General features: G+C 37.6%; 1 protein-coding gene across 1 annotated transcript in view; it reads right to left on the reverse strand.

The window, feature by feature from the left end:
• OPRK1 (opioid receptor kappa 1) overlaps positions 1–10,595 on the reverse strand; it is a 34,412-nt gene extending 23,817 nt beyond the window's left edge. Inside the window, exon 1 of the mRNA XM_072604585.1 lies at positions 10,307–10,595. Within this exon, the coding sequence (XP_072460686.1) occupies positions 10,307–10,563 (257 nt within the window). The 5' untranslated portion in view covers positions 10,564–10,595. The remainder of the gene's footprint in view (positions 1–10,306) is intronic.
• Positions 10,596–20,330: the final 9,735 nt, after the last annotated feature.

The following is a 20,330-nucleotide window of genomic DNA, read 5'->3' on the forward strand; positions in this document are numbered from 1 at the left end:
GTCACTTGTAAAAGACTTGCTAGCACATCCTGAAGAGATGGCTGGATGGGTAGACTATTACTTAAAGATCAACTTAAAGTTAAGGCAATGTAGAGCCTTAAGAATGGTGGGACAAGGAAAAAGCATAATTAATCAAATAATAATTAATCAAATTCAGCTCCTCTGATGCCAAGGCCAAAACTTTTCTTTCTTTTTTCTTTTTTTCATTTACCATGTTTCTGCTTAGAGGAGTGAAGAAAGATACTCCTGGGGTGAAAAAAATGCCAAAAAAATTAGACTTTTGCTTTATAGGCTCCCAAAGGGTTCAGCTGATTTTAGGAACAATTTAATAATCCAGAATATAATGTCATATTTTAAAGTAGCACTAATCAATCAATAAACCACTAAGTAGTACCCTGGGATTTGAAAGGTTAGCATAATTATCCTAGTACCTAATTATTTCAAAAGAATGACAACCATTAGGGAGAATATAACCCTATATTTTTCAGAGGAATAGACATACCATGTTAGGCAAAATTTGGAGCACTGATTTATCAGCACACATTCCTTTCCCTTAGCCCTGTCTTTCAGCTATGTAGTATCCATGGTTTTATGCTCAAAAATATCTAAAATAATCAGAATTAATGGATGCTACATCTGAGTTGCCAGAGTAACTAATTTGAAAACATAATCAGAATTCAATTCACTAAATTCTTCAAACACTTTCAAAGAATCTCAGTGAAATTTGTTAAATGTCCACTTAAATGCTTTGTCACTGCAATTTGTTTCTTTATTAAGGGAAAGTAATTTGACATTTTAAAAAATCTTGATTTGGCTTCAACAAAATTGAGCAAATGAAAACTGATAATGCCCATGTGCAAAAGTAGTAACGTAATGTGCAACTGAGTTAGTCAAACTGCATAAATTATGTCCAATTATTTCCAATTACCTTACTCTTATTGCTAATTTATTATAAAATGGCCAGGCTCATATACCTTCCAAATCTTTTCTTTCTTACCTTTATTAACTCCGTGTGTGCAAAAATAGAAGATAAGGGGGGCCAGGCTGCAATCAGGAAGGTGGTGAAACATTTATCCTGAATATTATGGCAGACAGATATTGCTGTTACCACATTTGCCAAAATTAGGGTTTTAATATGTTTTCTGACCAGTAGGAGCATAACTCCATCTGTGACTATGCAATCCCAAATAACAGAGACAGAGAGAGATGGAGAGACAAAGAGAGAGAGAAACAGAGAGACAGAGAGAGGAGAGATAGAAAGAGAGACAGAGGGACAGAGAGAGAGGAGAGAGAGAAAAAGAAGAGACAAAGAGAAAAAGATTAGGAATGGGCATCATAGTTGCCACTGGTATTATTATTCATGAATCTGTCTTCAGCTCAACTATGTTGCAATTCATGGTTCTACTACATCCACAGTTTGTTTTTGTAATACCCAAAATCCAGTAGAAAACTGAAAGTTGCAAACAACTTGATTTTTTTTATCTACAAAATGTTGAACATCTGGATTGTTTTGAATATGCAAATATGTTTTATGAAATTCTTCAGGTTTCATAGAGATGGTAGCATATTATGGTATAATCACAATTCTACAAAAACCAGTGTGTATCCTTATTCTAGTGTATCAGGCAACTCACTTCTTTCTTCATAGTTTGTCCCCAGTAAGAATCCTAAATTGAGTGCAAGGTTACCCTAGACTAGATGATTATGAAGGTCTCTTCTAAACCTAATATTTTATTATTCTAAATCTGACTCAAGTATGAGTTTCCTCTGAGGGTCAAGCAAATTTTTAAAAATCATTTAGACTCCTGGATTTTTATGATGATTAAACTATTTTTTATTATTACCTCTATTGTAGATAAATATCTATGTTCAAATTATTCCATATAATCCAACTGATTCTTTTCTCATTAAACACATTAAACAACCACCACCACCTCCAACCAAAAACTGCTATCCCCTTGAGGAATAAGTCTCTGTCACTGTGAAGCCAACTTTTGGTGATGATCTAGTCAAGCCTGTAGAATTATCTGTACCACTGATTTGACTTGTAAGTCAAATCACAGAAGAAACTAGATAAGGAACACCATGAAGCTAAGGAGGTAGCCTCCTGAGGCAAGATACTAAGTGCATCCAAAAATCAAATCATGTAGGAAAATCATGTAGGAAAAAACAAATAATGTAGGAAATGACAGCCACAGAGTCTGCACTAGTTTATTATTGTTCAAGAAAGGAAGTAGAATGATTGATTTGAAGGACAATATTCTCAGTTGGAAATAAATTCCTATGGAAAATCAATCGTGAACCATGGGGGGAAAAATTGAAATGTTAGCATGCTCTCCAAGGTATTTATGAAGTAGAATTCATGGCTTGATTATCAAACTCCCAGCTTGACAACCATTGAGCTGCTGGTCACCAATTTGGTAATTTAAACTTCTTTTTCAATTTCAGATATGATTATGTATTTTAAAGGGAAGTATATTAAACTGGTTAACTAATCGATGTAGACAGCTCCAATGAAACCAAGCCTCCATTCAAAAACTTTGTGATTATTTTTTGTTTGTTTATAAACGCTCTCTTAACACACTCCTAAGGAAGAGAAAATGGCCCTTTTGGTGCACAACTTCTTCAGTGGGGGAATAGAAGGAAATAAGACAGCCAATTTAAACCTGATGATGTATCTGTCAAAGCTAAGGGAAGACTTTACTGTTTACTTATAAGATAGCATTCATGAGAGGTTCTGATAAATTACTTTTAAAACAATATGGGAAAATTACCAGGGAGAAGGATGAATCAATCAATCAACCAATAAACTCTTACCATGTGTCAGGAACTGTGCTAAGGACAAAAGAAGAAATGACTTTCTCAGATAAGGTTTTTGTATTCAAGTTAGGTAAACAACTAAGAGATATCTGTCTCTATCTCCATCCATTTATATTTAGATATGTATGTATATTTCCTAATACCTGAATCTAGATATAAAGACCAAAATCCATTCTCCAATAAATAAGGGGTCAAAGGATATAAACAAAAGGTTCTCAAGAGAATTTCGAACAATTTACTATGTGAAAGAAGGCTCAAAATCACTAATAATAAGACAAATGAATATCAAAGTAACCCTTAGGTTTCACTTCACATTCTGCAATTTGTCACAGAAGACAATGTTGGAGAAGTTGCGCAAAGATAGGCTCACTAGTGTATTGTTGGTGCATCTGGAAATTAGAACAAATGTTTGGGAAAGCAATTTGGAATTAGTGAAATTAAATGACTGGAATACCCATACCCTTTGACTAGAGATTCCACTACATATACTAAAGAGGTCACAGACAAGAAGGAAGCCCCCACATACATGAAAACATTTGTAACAACATTTTTCTAACAGCAAAGTATTGTAAAGAAAGTAGATATACATCAGTTGGGGAATGGATAAACAAATTACAATACATGAATGTGATGGAATAGTACTCTTCTGTAAGAAACTTGTAATGAGTTTAGAGTTTAATGAGAAAAAGTGTAAGCATATAATATATGTGGCATAAACATAAAGTAAATATATTTATGCTACATGTATATTTATATTTAAATAATATTGATTAAATGATGCAAGGGAATTTGGGAGAGTGGTCATTAATTATTGGAGGGATCAAGAAAGGCCTCTTTGAGAGTGGAAGTAAAGTTTGAGTGCATTCCAGGCATGAGGCATGGAAAGGGAAAAGTACTAGGAGGAGGAGAACAAGTATTTTTATAATGCCTAATATGTATCAAGTAATGTCAAGTAATCACTTATACAAATAATGTCACCTCTGATCCTCACAGTAACCCTGGGAAATAAGAGCTTAGTATTGTTCTCATTGTAGAGTTGAAGAAACTGAGACAACCAGAGGTTAATTGACTTGCTTAGGGTCACTTCACTAGGAAGTATGAGGTCAGATTTGGACTCAAGTCTTCTTGACTCTAAGTCCAGTTATCCACTGTGCCACCAATCTCATGAAGAGAAAAAATATATGTCATGTATGACGAACAGGGAGAAAGTCAGTTTGGCTGGATCACAGAGTATGAAAGAGTGACACCTGTTGATTCAAGAAAGATAGGTTGGGACCAAGTTGTATAGGGCTATAAAAGCTAAATATGAGATTATCTCTTGTACTAGAGACAAGAGAAGTCCCTTGAAATTGGTTGAGTAGAGGAGTCACATAGTCAGATTTAGTCTTAAGGAAAATTACTTTGGCGGTATGTAGATTTTGTGCTATATTTTGGTTTGTAGAGTGTACTAGAGTATTAAGGAGACAAATTATGAGGCTACTGAATTGATCTAGGCAAAAATTAATGAGGGCCTTGATTAAGGTGGTTTGGGTAGAGAAAAAGGGTCAAATGCAAGAGACCTTGTGAAGGAATAAATGACAAGATTATACAATTGATTGGATATGTGGATATGTGGATATGTGAGGTAGGGTAAGGAGTCCAGGATGATGCTGAGATTATGAATTTGGAATTTAGGGAGGATGAGCAGAATTTATTTCAATAGAAATAAAGAAGTTTGGTAGGCAAAAGTAGAGTTTAGGGGAAAAGATGATGAATTCCATTTTAGATATGTTGAGTTCAAGATGTCTCTAGGATATACAGTTTGAAATGTCCAATAAGCAATTGGTGATGGGACTGAAATTCAGGAGGTAGAATGGGGCTGGTTTTATAGATCTGGGAATCATATGACTAGAGATGATATTAAACCCATGGGAGATGATGAAGTTATCAAGAGACAGTGTATAGAATAGGAAGAAAAGTGGGTTCTTCAGGTTGTGTTTGTCCTTCATTTTTGAAGAGGACATGACATCAGGGAAATGATGACATAACTTGCAGTTGACTTTGATTTGAGTGAGGGAGAGCTATGCAAGGTCAACAGCCTCACTTTCTCCTCCAGAACCATCTGAGTCCAGTGGCCCACTATTCATCAGGATGACTGGAGATGGCCCAGGATGCAATGGGAGACCCTGAACCTTTGAGGCTAAGGCCTTTTAAGGTTCTCAGTCAGAGTGAGGTAATGCTCATTCAGTGAATAGGCATCTTTAAGAAGGGAGTCAAGGGAAGGCCCCTTTAAAGGATGGCCCTTGTGAGAACTTTGGGGAAGACACAGTTAGAGGGACATGTTATAGATTAACCAATAAATGATTAATGAAAAAGATATTAGATCATATCTTTGGATTATTTTCAACAAACTTTTCTCTAAATATACTAAATCTACTTTAGTAATATTAAGTTCAGTTGTACAACTGGGAACAACATGTTGCAATAGACCCCACAAAAATAAAAATAAAAAAACAGATTTGGGACCAGGACCTTGGGTTTAATTTTGGCTCTGTAGTAACCTATGTGACCCTGGGAAAGTCACTTCCCATCTCTACATCTCAGGTTTCTCACCTACAAAATGATGAGATTGGATTAGATAATTTATGAGGTCCTTTTATACCTTTAAAACTATAATCTTATGTGATACCCCTTATGAGTCAAGCCATGAACCCATGACCAAGGAATCACTATCCTCTAGTGGCAATATACTGTAATTTCAGGAAAAAGGTACCTAAGAGAAGAAACAAGAAAGATAGCCTAGTCAATCAAGTGTTTAAAAATGCAGACTTGACCTTTGAGGTTACAAAATAATCAAAAACAGTTGATCTGGATAATTATGGCATGAAAGCATATTTTTATAATATGCATTCATCAAGTTAACTTCTATCTTTTTTGCCTAATTACGTTACCCCTTTCCATGCTTTCTATGGTCCCACCACACTGGTCTATTTGCTATCCTACACACATGCTACTCCATCTGCCATCTTTACAACTTCGTACCAGCCATCCCCTGAATCTTGAATACTGTCCCTCATTACCTCCACCTCTGGAAGTCCCTTGTTTCCTTCAAGATTCCTATCAAGTGCCACTGTTATGTTTACCTTTAGTAGTCAGCTAATAGGCACAATTAGATCGATGCAAGGTACCCATAAACAAAATGTAATAGAAGATTAGTCTCATAAACCTGGCTTGTACTGGCACCCCAACTACACACACCATAAGTGGGAAGAGTGGGCATCCACAGAGAACACAATAGTAGAGAGGCACACATAAAGGGAACAAACAAGAGTGAGGTAACACACACAACCAGCACTTCATGGCTTCAAATCTCTCTCCCTCCTTGTAGTATTCTCATACTGTTCCTCTTGTGTGCAGTATGTCTTCTGAGAAGAAATAAACTGGACCCTTTGGGCCTATTTCCCTCACAGTTCAGCTCTCAAAATCCACGGCTGGCTGGTACACAGACCCCACGTGCCTCTGAGTCCTGCTTCAACCTACATTTTCAAAGTGTTCCTGGTTTTTTAAAAGGCGGGAAGAAGAGCAACTAATCATTTGGTCAGTTAATGTTTTATTTCCTTCTAATTAAATCAAGCTTGAATGATGAACTTTTTCATATCTTGTAAAGGAGTCATGGTTGGCACTTTCTTGTTTCATCCATCTTGCCTAAGGAACATCATAACTCTTGATTAAATCCTCCTCACCCTGCACTAAACTGTACCCCAAGTTAAACATTTGATTTCCTTAGCAAATGAACTTGGTTGCTTTGGGTATGTTTGTAGATAGTTCTAATTTTAGATAGCCTTGTAGTAATTTGGGGATGCTCAAATATTCTCTTTTACTAGTGTGTTCCTCTAGTGCCTTGCACTTAAGAGTCTCAGCAAAGTAGACATGGTGCAGTTCTTAGACAGTCCAAAAATTAACAGTCACCCATGGAGGCCCTAGCCTGCCTCTGTCCCTTAAATTTTATAATTCATCAGCTGGATTGCAGGCAAAGCAATTTTTTAACTCATAAATATGTGTAGATATTCAAGATGGAAGAAATTTGAAAAGTATATGTATATAGACACAAATATATGTATGCATTGGAAATGTATGTATACATATATAATTTGGGGGGACATGCATGTGCATAGGTATATATGTATATATATATATATATATATATATAGTATGTGTATATATATATACATATATATATATACACACACACAGAGATAGATATATGCACAGATATATGATCTATATTTATCACATATCTTAGGTAGCTCCAGGTTTTGGCACAGTGCCTGACACATAGTGGGTATTAAAAATATGTTTATCGATTGATACGTCAATTGATATGTATGATACACATACAGTTGTTCAGTTATTTCAGTCATGTCCAACTTGTCACGACCCTATTTGGGGTTTTCTTGACAGAGATATTGAAGTGGTTTGCCATTTCCCCTTCTTCAGTTCATTTTACAGATGAGGAAACTGAGGCAAATAGGGTTTAGTGACTTGCCTGGAGTCACATAACTAGCAAGTATCTTCAGTTAGATCTAAATTCAGGACTTCCAGACTCCAGGGCTACTACTGTATCCACTGTGCCACCTAGCTGCTCATATATACATATACACACACCATTTTATAAATTCTTATATAAAAATACATAAATAACTAAGTAATATAAACTTTTATGTGTGAGTTTTTGTGGGGTAGGGAGAATCTGAACCTTTCACAGGTTTTTTTCTCTAGGAAAACATTCTACTATTTGCCAGATTTAATGTCACTACTCCCGTATATCAAACTGAGTAATTGTTGCTGGGTATAGATTTATGCACACACACATGTCCAGGAGTGTGAGTTCATTGATGTAGGAAACTTCTTCTAAAGAAAAGATTGGCAGCTAATCGTCTTAGAGAATTCCCTGGGGCACTGAGGGATTAAATGACTTGCCAAGAAGCAGAATTTAAACCCAGATTTTTCTGATTCTCAAGTCAGGTGGCTTTGGGTGGCATATTTGGGATGACTTATTATATACTAGACTGAAGTAAGATATGTTAGATGGTCAAGTTTCCACGGAATTTTATATGTAGATTTAGGGTTGGATTTTTTTACTTGTTTGTTTGGTTTTGAGATTTGGGGCTTTTTGTAGGGGGTAGGGAGAATCTGAACTTTTCACAGAAAAAGATTACTTTTCTCTAGGAAAACATTCTACTATTTACCAAATTTAATGTCACTACTCCCATATAGCAAACTGAGTAATTGTTGGTGTATATAGATATAAATACACACATTCATACATACATGTACACAGCAATAACGTATACATATATACACACACATCTATTTCTGCATATATATATTTGCATATACATATACACAAACATGAAATAATGCACATATGTGTAATATATATGTATGTATAAATATAATAGAAAGTACTCTAGTTCCTTTGTCCAAGAAGATGGAAAACAACTGACCTTATAAGATCTATTATTTTAGTTTCCTTCCAACTCTTCAGTATATTTTTTTCTAAGCTAAATATTCCTGGTTCTTTAACCTTTGCACAAAGGTTATATTTTCTAACCCTTTGATTGTTGATCACTCAGATCCATTTTTAGCATTCCCACATACTTTTAAGCTATAAAGTTCAGAATATATTCAAAGAACAAACTCCCTCTCTCTATTTATTATTGAATTTAATCCCCAAGGATCTTAAGAAAAATTCTTCTTTTGCCAAGAATCTCACTTAGCCAATCTTGAAGCTAAAGATATCTGTAACTAGTATATTTTATTTTTTGACTGCCTTGGATTTTAAATGCATATTTACCGTTCAAACTTTAAGTGACTCAGGAACAATTTTTGCATAGTATTTTTTGCTTGCTTCTGACATTTAGAATTCTCAAGTGACATGTATTCTGGAATACCACCACTGAAGTTATTTTTTCATATCTCCTAGGATTCTTTCATACCTATCAGCCAAGATTGAAGATGACACTCACCCTATAACCACTACACAAAGGATAGGGAAGCTTGTTCCAAACTAAAGATTTCATTAAATCACTTAGTAAAACTATAATAGTGTTGTCTATTTCTCAACAAACACATTCATATCTTATGAAGTAGAAATATATATTGATTTACTATTAATAACTTTGGTGCATTTCAAAACTTTTAAAACATCTTTTACCAAAATTGTAGAAGTAATTTCATTTAAAATCAAAAATTTCATTCTTATCTCTCTTTGTCACATAATGTTTTTCATGAAAAATAACAGTAAAATTTTAAAAGACAGATACATATTATTCTTATACTAGGTTCCCTGTTGTTTTATCCCCTTTCGTAACACTGATTGAATTCCTGTAACATGAAATAAACTACAAGAAACATATTTACTGAGGTCATTTAACGAATCCCAGTAGTGAGTAAAATAAGTTTTAAGAGATGCCCTTGGAAGATTAACTGACAGATTGTGCTTTTTAAAAACTTGATCATATATGTATTTGAAAAATTCAACCTAATACCTGGAAGCAAAAATAAAATTCACTGATCAAGTATCTTTCTTATTGTGATTACTGTTCTTCTTAAGGAACAGGATAAATAAATACCCTGTGTTTAAATTCAATTAGTGATTAAAAGAGAAATCAGTGTTTGCCATTTCCTCCTTTTCCCTAAATTGGATAAGCCACATCTTTATCACTTATTTTGCCATTCATTTGGTCTTAGAAATGTATGTCTAAGTTATCAAGATTCAGTATCAGGACACAAGTGCAGCTTTTTTAAATGTACGCAAAGCTTTGCTTAATGATCTCAGCAGTTAGAATGCCAGCATACTCATATGCCACCCAGGGGCATTTCTAAACCTAGAATAATGCTCATCAAAATACAGCAAAAGAATGATGATTTTTTTTATGGCTGAAGACCTCAAAGTAATATTATAAAATCTCACAAATCCATAATTCCCTCCCTCAAAATATATAATTAAGAAAGTCTTACTAACTGAAGCTATTAATATTGCAACAGAACAATTTTGTCCCCTCTCTCCTGTAATTTATGAAGTGGAATTTAAGTTATTAGGAAGGTTTATGTGGATATCGTAAGACTTTAATAGAATGCTGGATTTTAACTCTACAATGGACACCACTAATTTGAGGACGCATAGAAAACTCTGAATTGCGTGTGCATGTTTGCCAGAGAATTTTGAAAATTTATTTCTGCGTTTTCCATAAGAGAAAAATCAAAAGCCCCACTCCTGCGACACCTACCTAACCGGGATTGACTCCCCTCCCCCTCTCCCCAAGAGGCAGGATCTGTTCTTTCTCTGACTATTATATTAAGAGTTTTATGTCTCCGGGTGGCGCTCCAGATCACTTAGCCTGAGTGGACCCTCCATCCCTTTCCCAGTTTTCTGATTTCTCTAAAAAGTAGACAGGGCGTCCATTTCCCTTCCTTTCCACCTGTCTTCTCTCATTCTCCTTACCTGATGATCACAAACATGACCAATGAGTTGCCCACCAGGCCGACCACAAACACCACGGAGTAGACAGCTGTGATGATAATGGGGATGGCAGGGGAGATGCGCGTATGGTTCAGCTGCTGGTCCTCATAGCTGTCACTTTCGTTATTATCCTGTTCGGCCCATCCTGGAAACCAGTTGCTGCTATTGGGCAGCAGGCAGGAGCCTGGGGGGCAGGTCGGGCCCAGATCCCCGCGGAAGATCTGCACGGGGGACTCCATTGACAGGCAGGCTGGAGCAGAATGAAGGGGACAAGGAGGACGAAAGCCAGGAGATGCTACGAAGCCTAAAGGAGGGAGAAGAGAAAGAGTGTTTATGGGTGTTGAGCAAAATGCGAGGCAAACTTTTTTCTTGAGCAAATCTCAAGTTTCATGAAGCATAACGGAACACAGCACTATAGATCTGGAGCTGGGAGTGACCTTAGAGATCTAATCCATACCTTTTATTTCTCAGATGCACAGTCGAGTTCATTGAAGCCCGGAGAGGGCAAATGATTGCTCAAGGGCACCCAAGTGTTGTAAGTCGCAGTACCAGGAAGAAAACTCTGACCCCAAATCCACAACTCTCTTATGAGCACCACAGGGCTACCTTAAAGGGAGTCTTCTTACACTGATCCTGGTCCACACGCTCCACCCCACAGCCAGGGTGAAATATCAACTCACCACCCCAACCCCCTCTCCCCCAAGTGTCTAGACAGAGCTTTAGGATCCAAATGAGGAAGGTGAGAGTACAGCTCTAGTACCCAAACCTTTGCACACACACACACACACACACACACACACACACACACACACACACACACACACGAGTTGCTTTCTCTTTATCCCTGGCGGACTGTGGATGAATTGGGTGGCATGCTATTAAGCCACAGGGGAGTGGACCCTTTCTCCCGTGTTAAGTTACAAGCTTCCCCCGACCCTGAATTCTTCCCACAACGGTGTAGCCCTGGAAGAGGGCCGGGGAAGGATGGACTCAGCATCCCCAAGGACAACGAAGTGCAAAAGCACCCCGTAGCCCCACGAAGCTCACCTCTGTCGCCTTGCAGGACCGCCCCTGTTCAGTGCTTCTCCAAAGTCCGGCCAAGCTCCTTTAGGTCCCCAGGTACTCTGTGCTGGACAGTCTTAGCGCTGCATATGCTTGCGCATCTGCGCCACGAGGTGAACCGCGAGTGGAGCAAAGCAACGGGGTTTGGCTGTTCCTGTGTTAGCCGCTGCAGCTCCAGCTGCAGCAACCTGCCGACTCTCCCTTTCCCCCCTGTAGTTCTCCTGGCTCTGACTCCTGTAGATTCCGCCAGTTTTCTGTCAGCCTCTCCAGCCAACAGCGCTCTGGACTAATGGGCACACACTCTCCTTTAGCTCGGTCTCCGCTGCAGCTCGCTGGCTGTCAGGCTCACATGACTTCTAACTCAACTCCAAGGCAGAGAGACACTGAAAAGTAAGGTAGACAAGGGAGAAAAGGCGACCCTGCTGCAAACTGTACACATTTTTACACACTTGGCAAAGTTCCTGCCCCCATCGCCAGGTCTTCAAGGCAAAGCTAGTTAGAGTCCCTGCTGAGGATGTTGGTACAGCAACATTCAGTCAATGTTCTCTGCCTGCGAAACACCCACCTTACTGGCCCTATCTAGGCATGCCCCCTTGAATTCATAAAAATCACCCCAAAGTACACACTTTTTTGAAAGGTGAATGTGCTTCAACATGGCTTTCCTGTTTTGTTCTCATAACTCAGAATCTAGGGATGGCTGTGTCTATCTCCCTTAATTTGGAAATCACTAGTAGATAGATTCTTTCTGTGTTTATACAAGTAAGGAGGTTGCTACTGGGAGAAAAGTGTTGGGAGATACTTTGCATGGCATATCTTGAAATGCATAAGGAAAGAGCCATGAATGTGGACTGAGATGTTCTGGGTTCAAATTCTTGTTTTGGTGTTTACTACCTAGTGACACTGCACAAGGCACTTAGCCTATCTTGACCTCATTATGTTCATCTGTAAAATGAAGGCTTGAGACTGAAAGACCTTTGAGGTCCCTGCCAGTTCTAAATCTGTGATATTGTATCTGTGTAGGGACAACTTGTAGGAAATAATTTCTTTGGGTCAGAAGAAAAGTTAGAGCTGGTTTACCTTTCCTAAGGTAGCTGAGGAAGAGGTAGGTGAAAAAGATTCAGTTGTAATGAGAACAGATCACAAAATCTGATTTAAGATTTAAATAGAATTCTTCTGCTTATTCAATTCCTTTCCATTCCCTTATCCTGACTGTAACAATAGCTTTGTTCACTCCACATACACTCACCCTCTCCATCACTAGTTTTGTGACACTTGGCTTAGTTTTCTAGATGTGCAAATAATAGTTAAGATAAACTGTTTGCTTTAGTTATGTATGCACACATATTTCTACTATATATGTATATATACAGACATAGAGTGTCTATACATCTATATATTGTTGATGAGTATAAATTTATGCAAAGAGAGATATAGAGTGTCTCAAAGTTCATGAACAGTTTTGGAACAACCTGTATATAAATATTATATATGTCTATATGCACATATATGCACGCGCATATATACATATAAATATGTGCATGCATATACATGTGAATGTATAGATACACATATGTAAACATTTATCTATCTGTCTGTCTATACTCTGCCAAATGAGTGATTAGAATAAAATGAAACCTTAAATGGGAAGAGCATTACAAGCCTTCAGGTGGATCTTGTTGCTAAGGGAAACTAGAGTGTCTCTCTGTACACACTCAGATCGGATGCTTCTGTGGAGTCTGGCTCTCAAGCATGTAAGATTTAATCACAGGACTGGATAAGCTTATGGAGACAAATAATCCTTTAAAATGTTATGTACTGCATAAGTATTTAGGGCAGGTATATACACGTGTTACATGTGTGTACATGTGTATATATGTATATAGAAATACAGTTATGTATGTATATATAAATACACACATCTATATGCACTCACACAATCACATGCCTGTCTGTGTGTATGTGTGTGTATACATACACACAAATATATTTTTTCACCCTGGGTGACATACTAACATAAAATTAATTCCAGACTGTCTTCCTTAAATGGTACAGTAGAGAAAAGAACACTAGATGAGAAATCCAGCTGAGTTCAAATACTGATTCTGCTACTACCGTCTGACCTTGGGAAAGTAATTTTGCCCTTTGGTCCTTCACTTTCTTCATTTTTAAGTTAAAGGAATAGGACTAGATGATGTTTAAGTTTTCTTCCAGCTCTAAGTCAACGAAAGGGGATTTTGAAAAAGCCAAAAGCATGATACAAATATAAGATAGCCTTCACTTAATTATTTAATAAAGATTTATTGGGAGACATATACAGATATATGTCACATTCTGCGTCCTCAGGACACTTGTAATAAACTACTATCACATTAACGTTTATTAATCAATAGAATTGAAACAGATAATTACAATTTGTGTCCAATTCACAAAGCTGGTTTTAGGTCATTGACCTCTTCCACATGGAAGTAAACTTGCCACAGAACTTTGGACATGGCTATGTTTTATGCTAAGGGACAAGGAAGGGCAGTAAGGTATCAAAGTGTATACAGCATAAGGTCTGAAGTCAGGAAGACCTGGGTTCAAACCTGACCATAGACACATATCCCAGCTCTATGACCATGGGCAAGTCACTTACCCCTGTTTGCCTCATTTCCTCATCTGTAAAATAAGCTGCAGAAGGAAATGGCAAACAACTCCAGTATCTCTACCAAGAAAATCTCAATTGGGATCATGAAGAGTCAAAGATGACTGAAATAACTAAACAACAGAGGGAAAAGGAATGTTGACAATAAGGAAGCTGGAAGAAGATAACTTCATTACCCAGCTTGGACAAAGTCATTTCCTCATCAGGCACCACAAATATGTGAAGGAAGGAAGTGTAATATACCCACTTGATTTGGGTAGAAAGGAACCTTACCAATGGAGAACTACAGGGTAAGCTTTATTGCCCTGTGTCAAAGCCACAGTTACATTCCCTGAAGAACTATGACATCTAGGTTGAAAACACATCTTTCCCAAGGAATTAGGAGCATCTCCAGGACTATTTCCTTAAGCTCCTATGTGTTATCCCTGCCCCTTAACAAATGTTCCTGCTTCAAAGAGTGAGCTTCTGAGCAACACTAGAGTGGGAGTGACTCTCTTTGTGTGGTTGTTTAGTCATTTCAGTCTTGTCTGACTCTTCATGATCCCAGTTGAGGGTTTTCTTTGCAAAGACAGGCACATATAATCTAATAATGAATGATAGAAGGTTATTTGTATATGATCATTAAACTCATCTCCAACACTGAGACTTTGGATTCAACCTGTTCTCTTTCTCTGAACATTTGTGCTAATTTGATTTTTTTAAAAATGTATTTCAATGCATTGCCTTTATCTAAAGTAGTAGGGCACATTGTCTTGGAAATTAATGAAGTTCAGTTGCCTTTTAGAAATAGGTCATTGCAAGGGAAATTTAAATGAGATCTTTCCATTCATTAACAGGCCCATGTGACCTGCCTGGGTCACATGGAAGTCTAAGTCACATGGAGCCTATAGTGGGAGGAGTTTGCTGAACAGATGGAGCAGGAAGGGTGGAACAGGAAGAGGTAGAGCTAGACCAGAGCTGAGAGGAAGTTAGTCATGAGAGCAGTCAGAGCTAGGAAGGATGCAGGGGACTGTCTAGCCTGAGTGAAAGGGCTTGTTTCTTTAGAGAATGATGGATTTGGCTTTCTGGTGTCTGGATTAATGGTTTGGTTCTGTCTTCCATGTGGAGAAAGTGTTGTATTTTGTGCTGGGATAGTCATGGCCATTGTAGGCACTGTTTGAATATCGCTTTGACACCACAGCTGTTAGTGCAAATCAGCATGGTTATTTCGTAGCAATGAAAAACACTAGCTCAAACTCTATTCTGATTCTAAATTCAAATTTTTTTCATTGAGAAAAAAAATGAAATCACAACTGAATGTATTATGATAGATGGGCTATGCCTATAGTATGTGAAATTTTTAAAATTAAGGAAAAAGAATACTATATATAATTTCTAAAAATAGCATAACTTCAAAAGTTATATATGTATATATATGTGTGTGTGTGTATACATACATACATATATATATACATACATATATATACACATATATATATGTATATATATATGTGTATATATATGTATGTATATATATATATATATATATATATATATATATATATATATATATATATATAATATTTGTAACCAGTATAGACAGCTTGACTACCTCCCATCAAGATCTCAGAGAAGAAGCTGGTAATCAGTCTTTGCTCTGCCCCTGTTTGGGTACTTCCTAGGTATCTGTCATCTTTCATCCATCCAGGGTTGCATATATTTCCTTCTAATCATTTTATTCAGTTAGTTGCCCCTCTTTCCACCTGCTTAGCAACTCCCACTATTATGTCCCTGGTTGTGTTTCTCATTTATTTAGTTAATTGTTAAGCATTTATTAAGAGTAGACCAAATGTAATAAAAGCAGAAGTATTTTTCACATGTAACATAGACATGGATTATAAACCCCAATTGTTCCCTGGATCTAATCCCTCCAAAAGTCAAGTTGAAGTCCATGTCATGCTGACAGGCATTGTGATGAGAGAGGGTACCAGACTTAGAATTAGAAAGAACTCAGTTCAAAATCCACATCAGATTATCTATGTGAGCTCAATTAAGTCACATTATTAATGATAATAATAGCTAGGATTTATATAGAGCTTAATGTTTATAAAGTGCTTTACAAATATTATCTCACAAATTTTATCCTCACAATAATCTTGAGAGGAAGGTGATATTATCTTCATTTCACATATGAAGAAACTGAGGTAGGCAGAAGTTAAATAACTTTTCAAGCAGCATCAAACAGCTAAGTATGCATCTTAGGCTGGATTTAAATTTGAGACTTCCTGATTCCCAGTCCAGTACTCCAGTCACTTTGCTGCCTTAGGCTGCCTTAACATTTATGTGTTTTGGTTTCCTTATTCGTAAAATGAGAGAGTTGGACTCTAAGGCCTCAAAGTCTCTTCTGGATCTATATCTATGATTGTATAATACCCCAGTGAGTGCCAGCTATGCTGTTCCCTGGGCCAAGCCGTGGGTTGTAGTAAAACAGAGACCAATATCTGCATAATTACCCTGGCACTTAGCAGAATTCAAGCTGGATGCATGTGTTGAACTCACAGATGCCTTAGAAATTGGAAGGAAATCTGAAATGCTTCACCTTTTTACAGCTATTAAGCAAGCAAGACACCGGTTGTTTCAGGTCCCAATTCCCTCTTTTTATGTTGACCTCCCATTACTTTTATTTCTTTACTCCTAGAACAAAGTCTATTAGGTTTTTCCCCAGGGAGTTAGCTGTTTCTTGCTTTCAGAGTCCCTTCAAAGGCAAATAAGATGGGGGAAGAGGGGGTTGCTTTGATGTCCTTAACTCTCCTTGTTCCTTTTCTAATTTCCTTGAAAAGCCCATGGACCAAGGTTGTCTTTTGCCAGACACATTGTGCTTGAGCAAATATATCCCCTTCTGGCTAGGATATATATTTCAGAAATAAAAGCTTTACGCAAACCCTTTGCAACTGACACTGTTTTGTGCATTAGGTCACTTGATATTGATTTCCTAAGTCAAAACATCAAATTAATGCTCCTTGTGATCTCCAAAGTGCTTGGCCATTCATGATCCTCCAACTCAGATTTCCTCGCCTATGAACTGATGAAATGCCACTGTATCTCTAAAGTCCCTTGTAGATCTAAGCCCTATAATTCTCTTTGCCATCAGATTGGCCCATGTTTGGTTGAGGGGAGAGAGGACAGATGTTGACAAGTGGGATCATTTTCCCAATCTAGTGATTGTCCCAATCAGTATCATCTTTCACTGCTCACCTAAAGAACTGCTGGGATCCATGCCTTGTGCTCTTCATCTTTCAGAGTTGACTCAAACTAATTTTCTTCACAACAGTACTAATGTATTTCTTTTATCACTGAATGCAGTCCCCAATAACAGGAAATTCATGATGTTGTGATGCTTAGCAGTCAAAAATCACAAGCCAATGCAGCAGCTGTTTCTTCCATGGTTATCATGAGATGGTGGATGTGAAATTCTGGTAGCATGAGAAATAGTTTTATATGGTTGTCCTTCACTGGTGCACAAAGCTGGGCTCTCTTTCTGTGACTACTCATCAGCAATACAAATAAGATTCCTTGAGGTTAAATTAAATGTAGCAAACATTAAATTCAGACAACATGCAAGGCACTGTCTTAGGCACAGAGAAAACAAAGGTAAAAGCAATGGCATAGTTCATTTCCCTAATGAGCTGAGATTCTATTAGGGGGTTTATCATATGAACGCAGACAAATATCATACAAGGAGGGGTAAAATGGATGCAAAGAAGGGATCCAAGCAAGGTACTAAAACTTGAGGAGGAATAGAACCCTTTCAGCTATGATCCTCAGGTTTCATGGAAAAGGATACACCTGAGAAGAAACTTGAAGTAACAGGAAAATTCAGGGAGGAAGAAATGTTCTAGGCATGAGGGAGACCTTGTACAAATATTTAGAGGCTAGAAATGTCATACCAACTTTGAGAAGCAACTAGTAATTACTGGAAATATCAAGAACATGAAGGGGGAAACATGAAATTTAACTGGAAAGGGTCACAAGTGGGAAGGTGTCCTAGATGTAGGCAATCCAATTCTGAATTCATCAAGACTGAAATTTTAAAAGTGTTTTAAAAAGCCATCTCAAACCACCAGACCACTTAGGTCACTGTATTATAGTGTTCTAATTTTCCATTTTGTTTTGTGGTAGCTATTAGTTTTAAGGAAGAAAGCCAACATCTGAATGTTTTTTGTTTTACAGATAACCATAGTATCTGAGAATATAGTGCAACAAGACAGGACTTCTAGATCGTGTCTACAAAATCAAAGTAAAATGAGAATTTGTACTTATAAAGTGCTCCTCTGTGGCCAGTGAACTTCTCAGGCCACCCATAAAGCCTTTTCCAACTTCACTTGAAAAGTGGCACCATCACTGGGAGTGGTGTAATAGTTCAATGTGTCCAGAAAAAAGCCAGATGGAAACACTACCAGCCCAACCCTAAACCCACACAGTCAAATCTCATAAAGCAGGCTTGTCTGGGATTCCTCCATTCCTTTATTGAGTAGGAAGAAATTCTTTCGTATATTGGTTCCTATATCCTGTAATCAGTTACAGCAAATGGAAAAGTTTTGAATGCTGTAGATAAGTTCACTTATCTTGGTAATGTACTTTCCAGGGATGTGCAGACTGAGAATGAGGTTGACACATTCATTGCCAGAGCTATCTCAGTGTTTGGAGGCTCTGAAGGAACATATGGGAGAGAACAGGTATTAGACTGACTACCAAACTGAAGGTCTACAGAGCCGTTATGCTGGCCTCATTGTCGTATGCCTGTGAAACATGGACAGTCTACCAGTACCATGCCAGGAAACTGAATCACTTCCATTTGAAATGCCTTAGGAAGATTCTGAAGATCACCTGGCAGTTTAAGGTACCAGATACTGAGGTCCTTACTCAAACTAAACTTCAAATTATGCAAACTCTGTTACAGAGAGTGCAACTCCAATGGACAGGCCATGTTGTTCGATGCAAAATGTGTGCTTGCCAAAAAGACTTTTTTATGGAGAACTCACACAGGGCAAGTGCTCATATGGTGATCAGAAGAAGCGATACAAGGACACTCTCAAGATCTCTCTTAAGAACTTTGGATTTGATTGTGACATGGGAGACACTAGCAGAGGACCACTCAGCACAGCACGCCCACATCAGAGAAGGTGCTGTGCTCTGTGAGCAAAGCAGAATTGAAACAGCTCAAAGGAAAAGTAGGTTGTGCAAATTTAGAGTATCTACCCCATACGTTCACATGAACTATTTGTGCCTGACCTGTGGTAGAGCATTCTGAGCTCGTCTTGGTCTGATCAGCCACAGTCAGACACACTGAAACTTGATGTTAGCAGAGTGATGCCATTTTGGTCCACTTCAAGAATGAAGGACAACAGCCAACCAACCAGGGAGAAATTCCTCCCCATATTTGTACCTATATCCTGTAATAGCTCTTTACATAGTTGAAGAGAGCCATCATGTCCTTCCCCACCCCAAGTGTATACCAAACAAGTAGACAAATCAATGAAGAGGGAAAGAAATTAGTCAAACCAGTTATTTGACTAACTGTTGACCTGCTCAAAATAACTAAAACAGTCAATTTACTAGTCTTGAATAGGTGCAACCTTCATATCTAATTTGCTATTATCATAGAAAGCAAATAGACTTTCTAAGTGGTTCCATTTGCTAACAAGTTAGCCAATAACTTGGCAGCTAGGTGCCAGGTAGAATGACTCTACCTTCACCTTCGCCTTCACCTTTACCTATATAACACAAGCTTAAAAGAAATGTAGCTCATATTCTAAAAAGCTATTTATTGATCCACTCACTCAAAGTAGACATAGTGGTAAGGATAAAGATTGCAACTGTTATTTCACTGGTATAGGAACATTCTTCATTTTAAAACCTCCTTGACCAATGAAGGTTAGTACTTTTTCCTAAAACAGATGTTGAAGGCACTGAGGGGTTAAGTAACAACTCAGAGTTATAATCAGTATTTTTCAGAGTTAGCCCTTGAACCCATGCCAAGACTGACTCTTTATCGACTGCGTTATACTGCCTTTTGTGGATCTGAAGGGAGTAAAGAATGATGTCTATTTTCTGGTTTTTTGTTTTGTTTTGTTTCTCTGATACCACTCAAAGACCAGTATGGGGGCATGGAAGGGAAAACTGATGAAATGTTTTGCACAGTATGAAAATTTGGGTCAGTAATAACAGGTCAACTTACTAACTGTACTCCCTTTCCATTCCCTTGTATATAAGTATGTTTGTTGAAGAGACTTGAAAAATAAAAAGAAGAGCAAAGAATAT

This window comes from Notamacropus eugenii, chromosome 4, assembly GCF_028372415.1.
Source record: "Notamacropus eugenii isolate mMacEug1 chromosome 4, mMacEug1.pri_v2, whole genome shotgun sequence".
Taxonomy (NCBI): Eukaryota; Metazoa; Chordata; class Mammalia; order Diprotodontia; family Macropodidae; genus Notamacropus; species Notamacropus eugenii.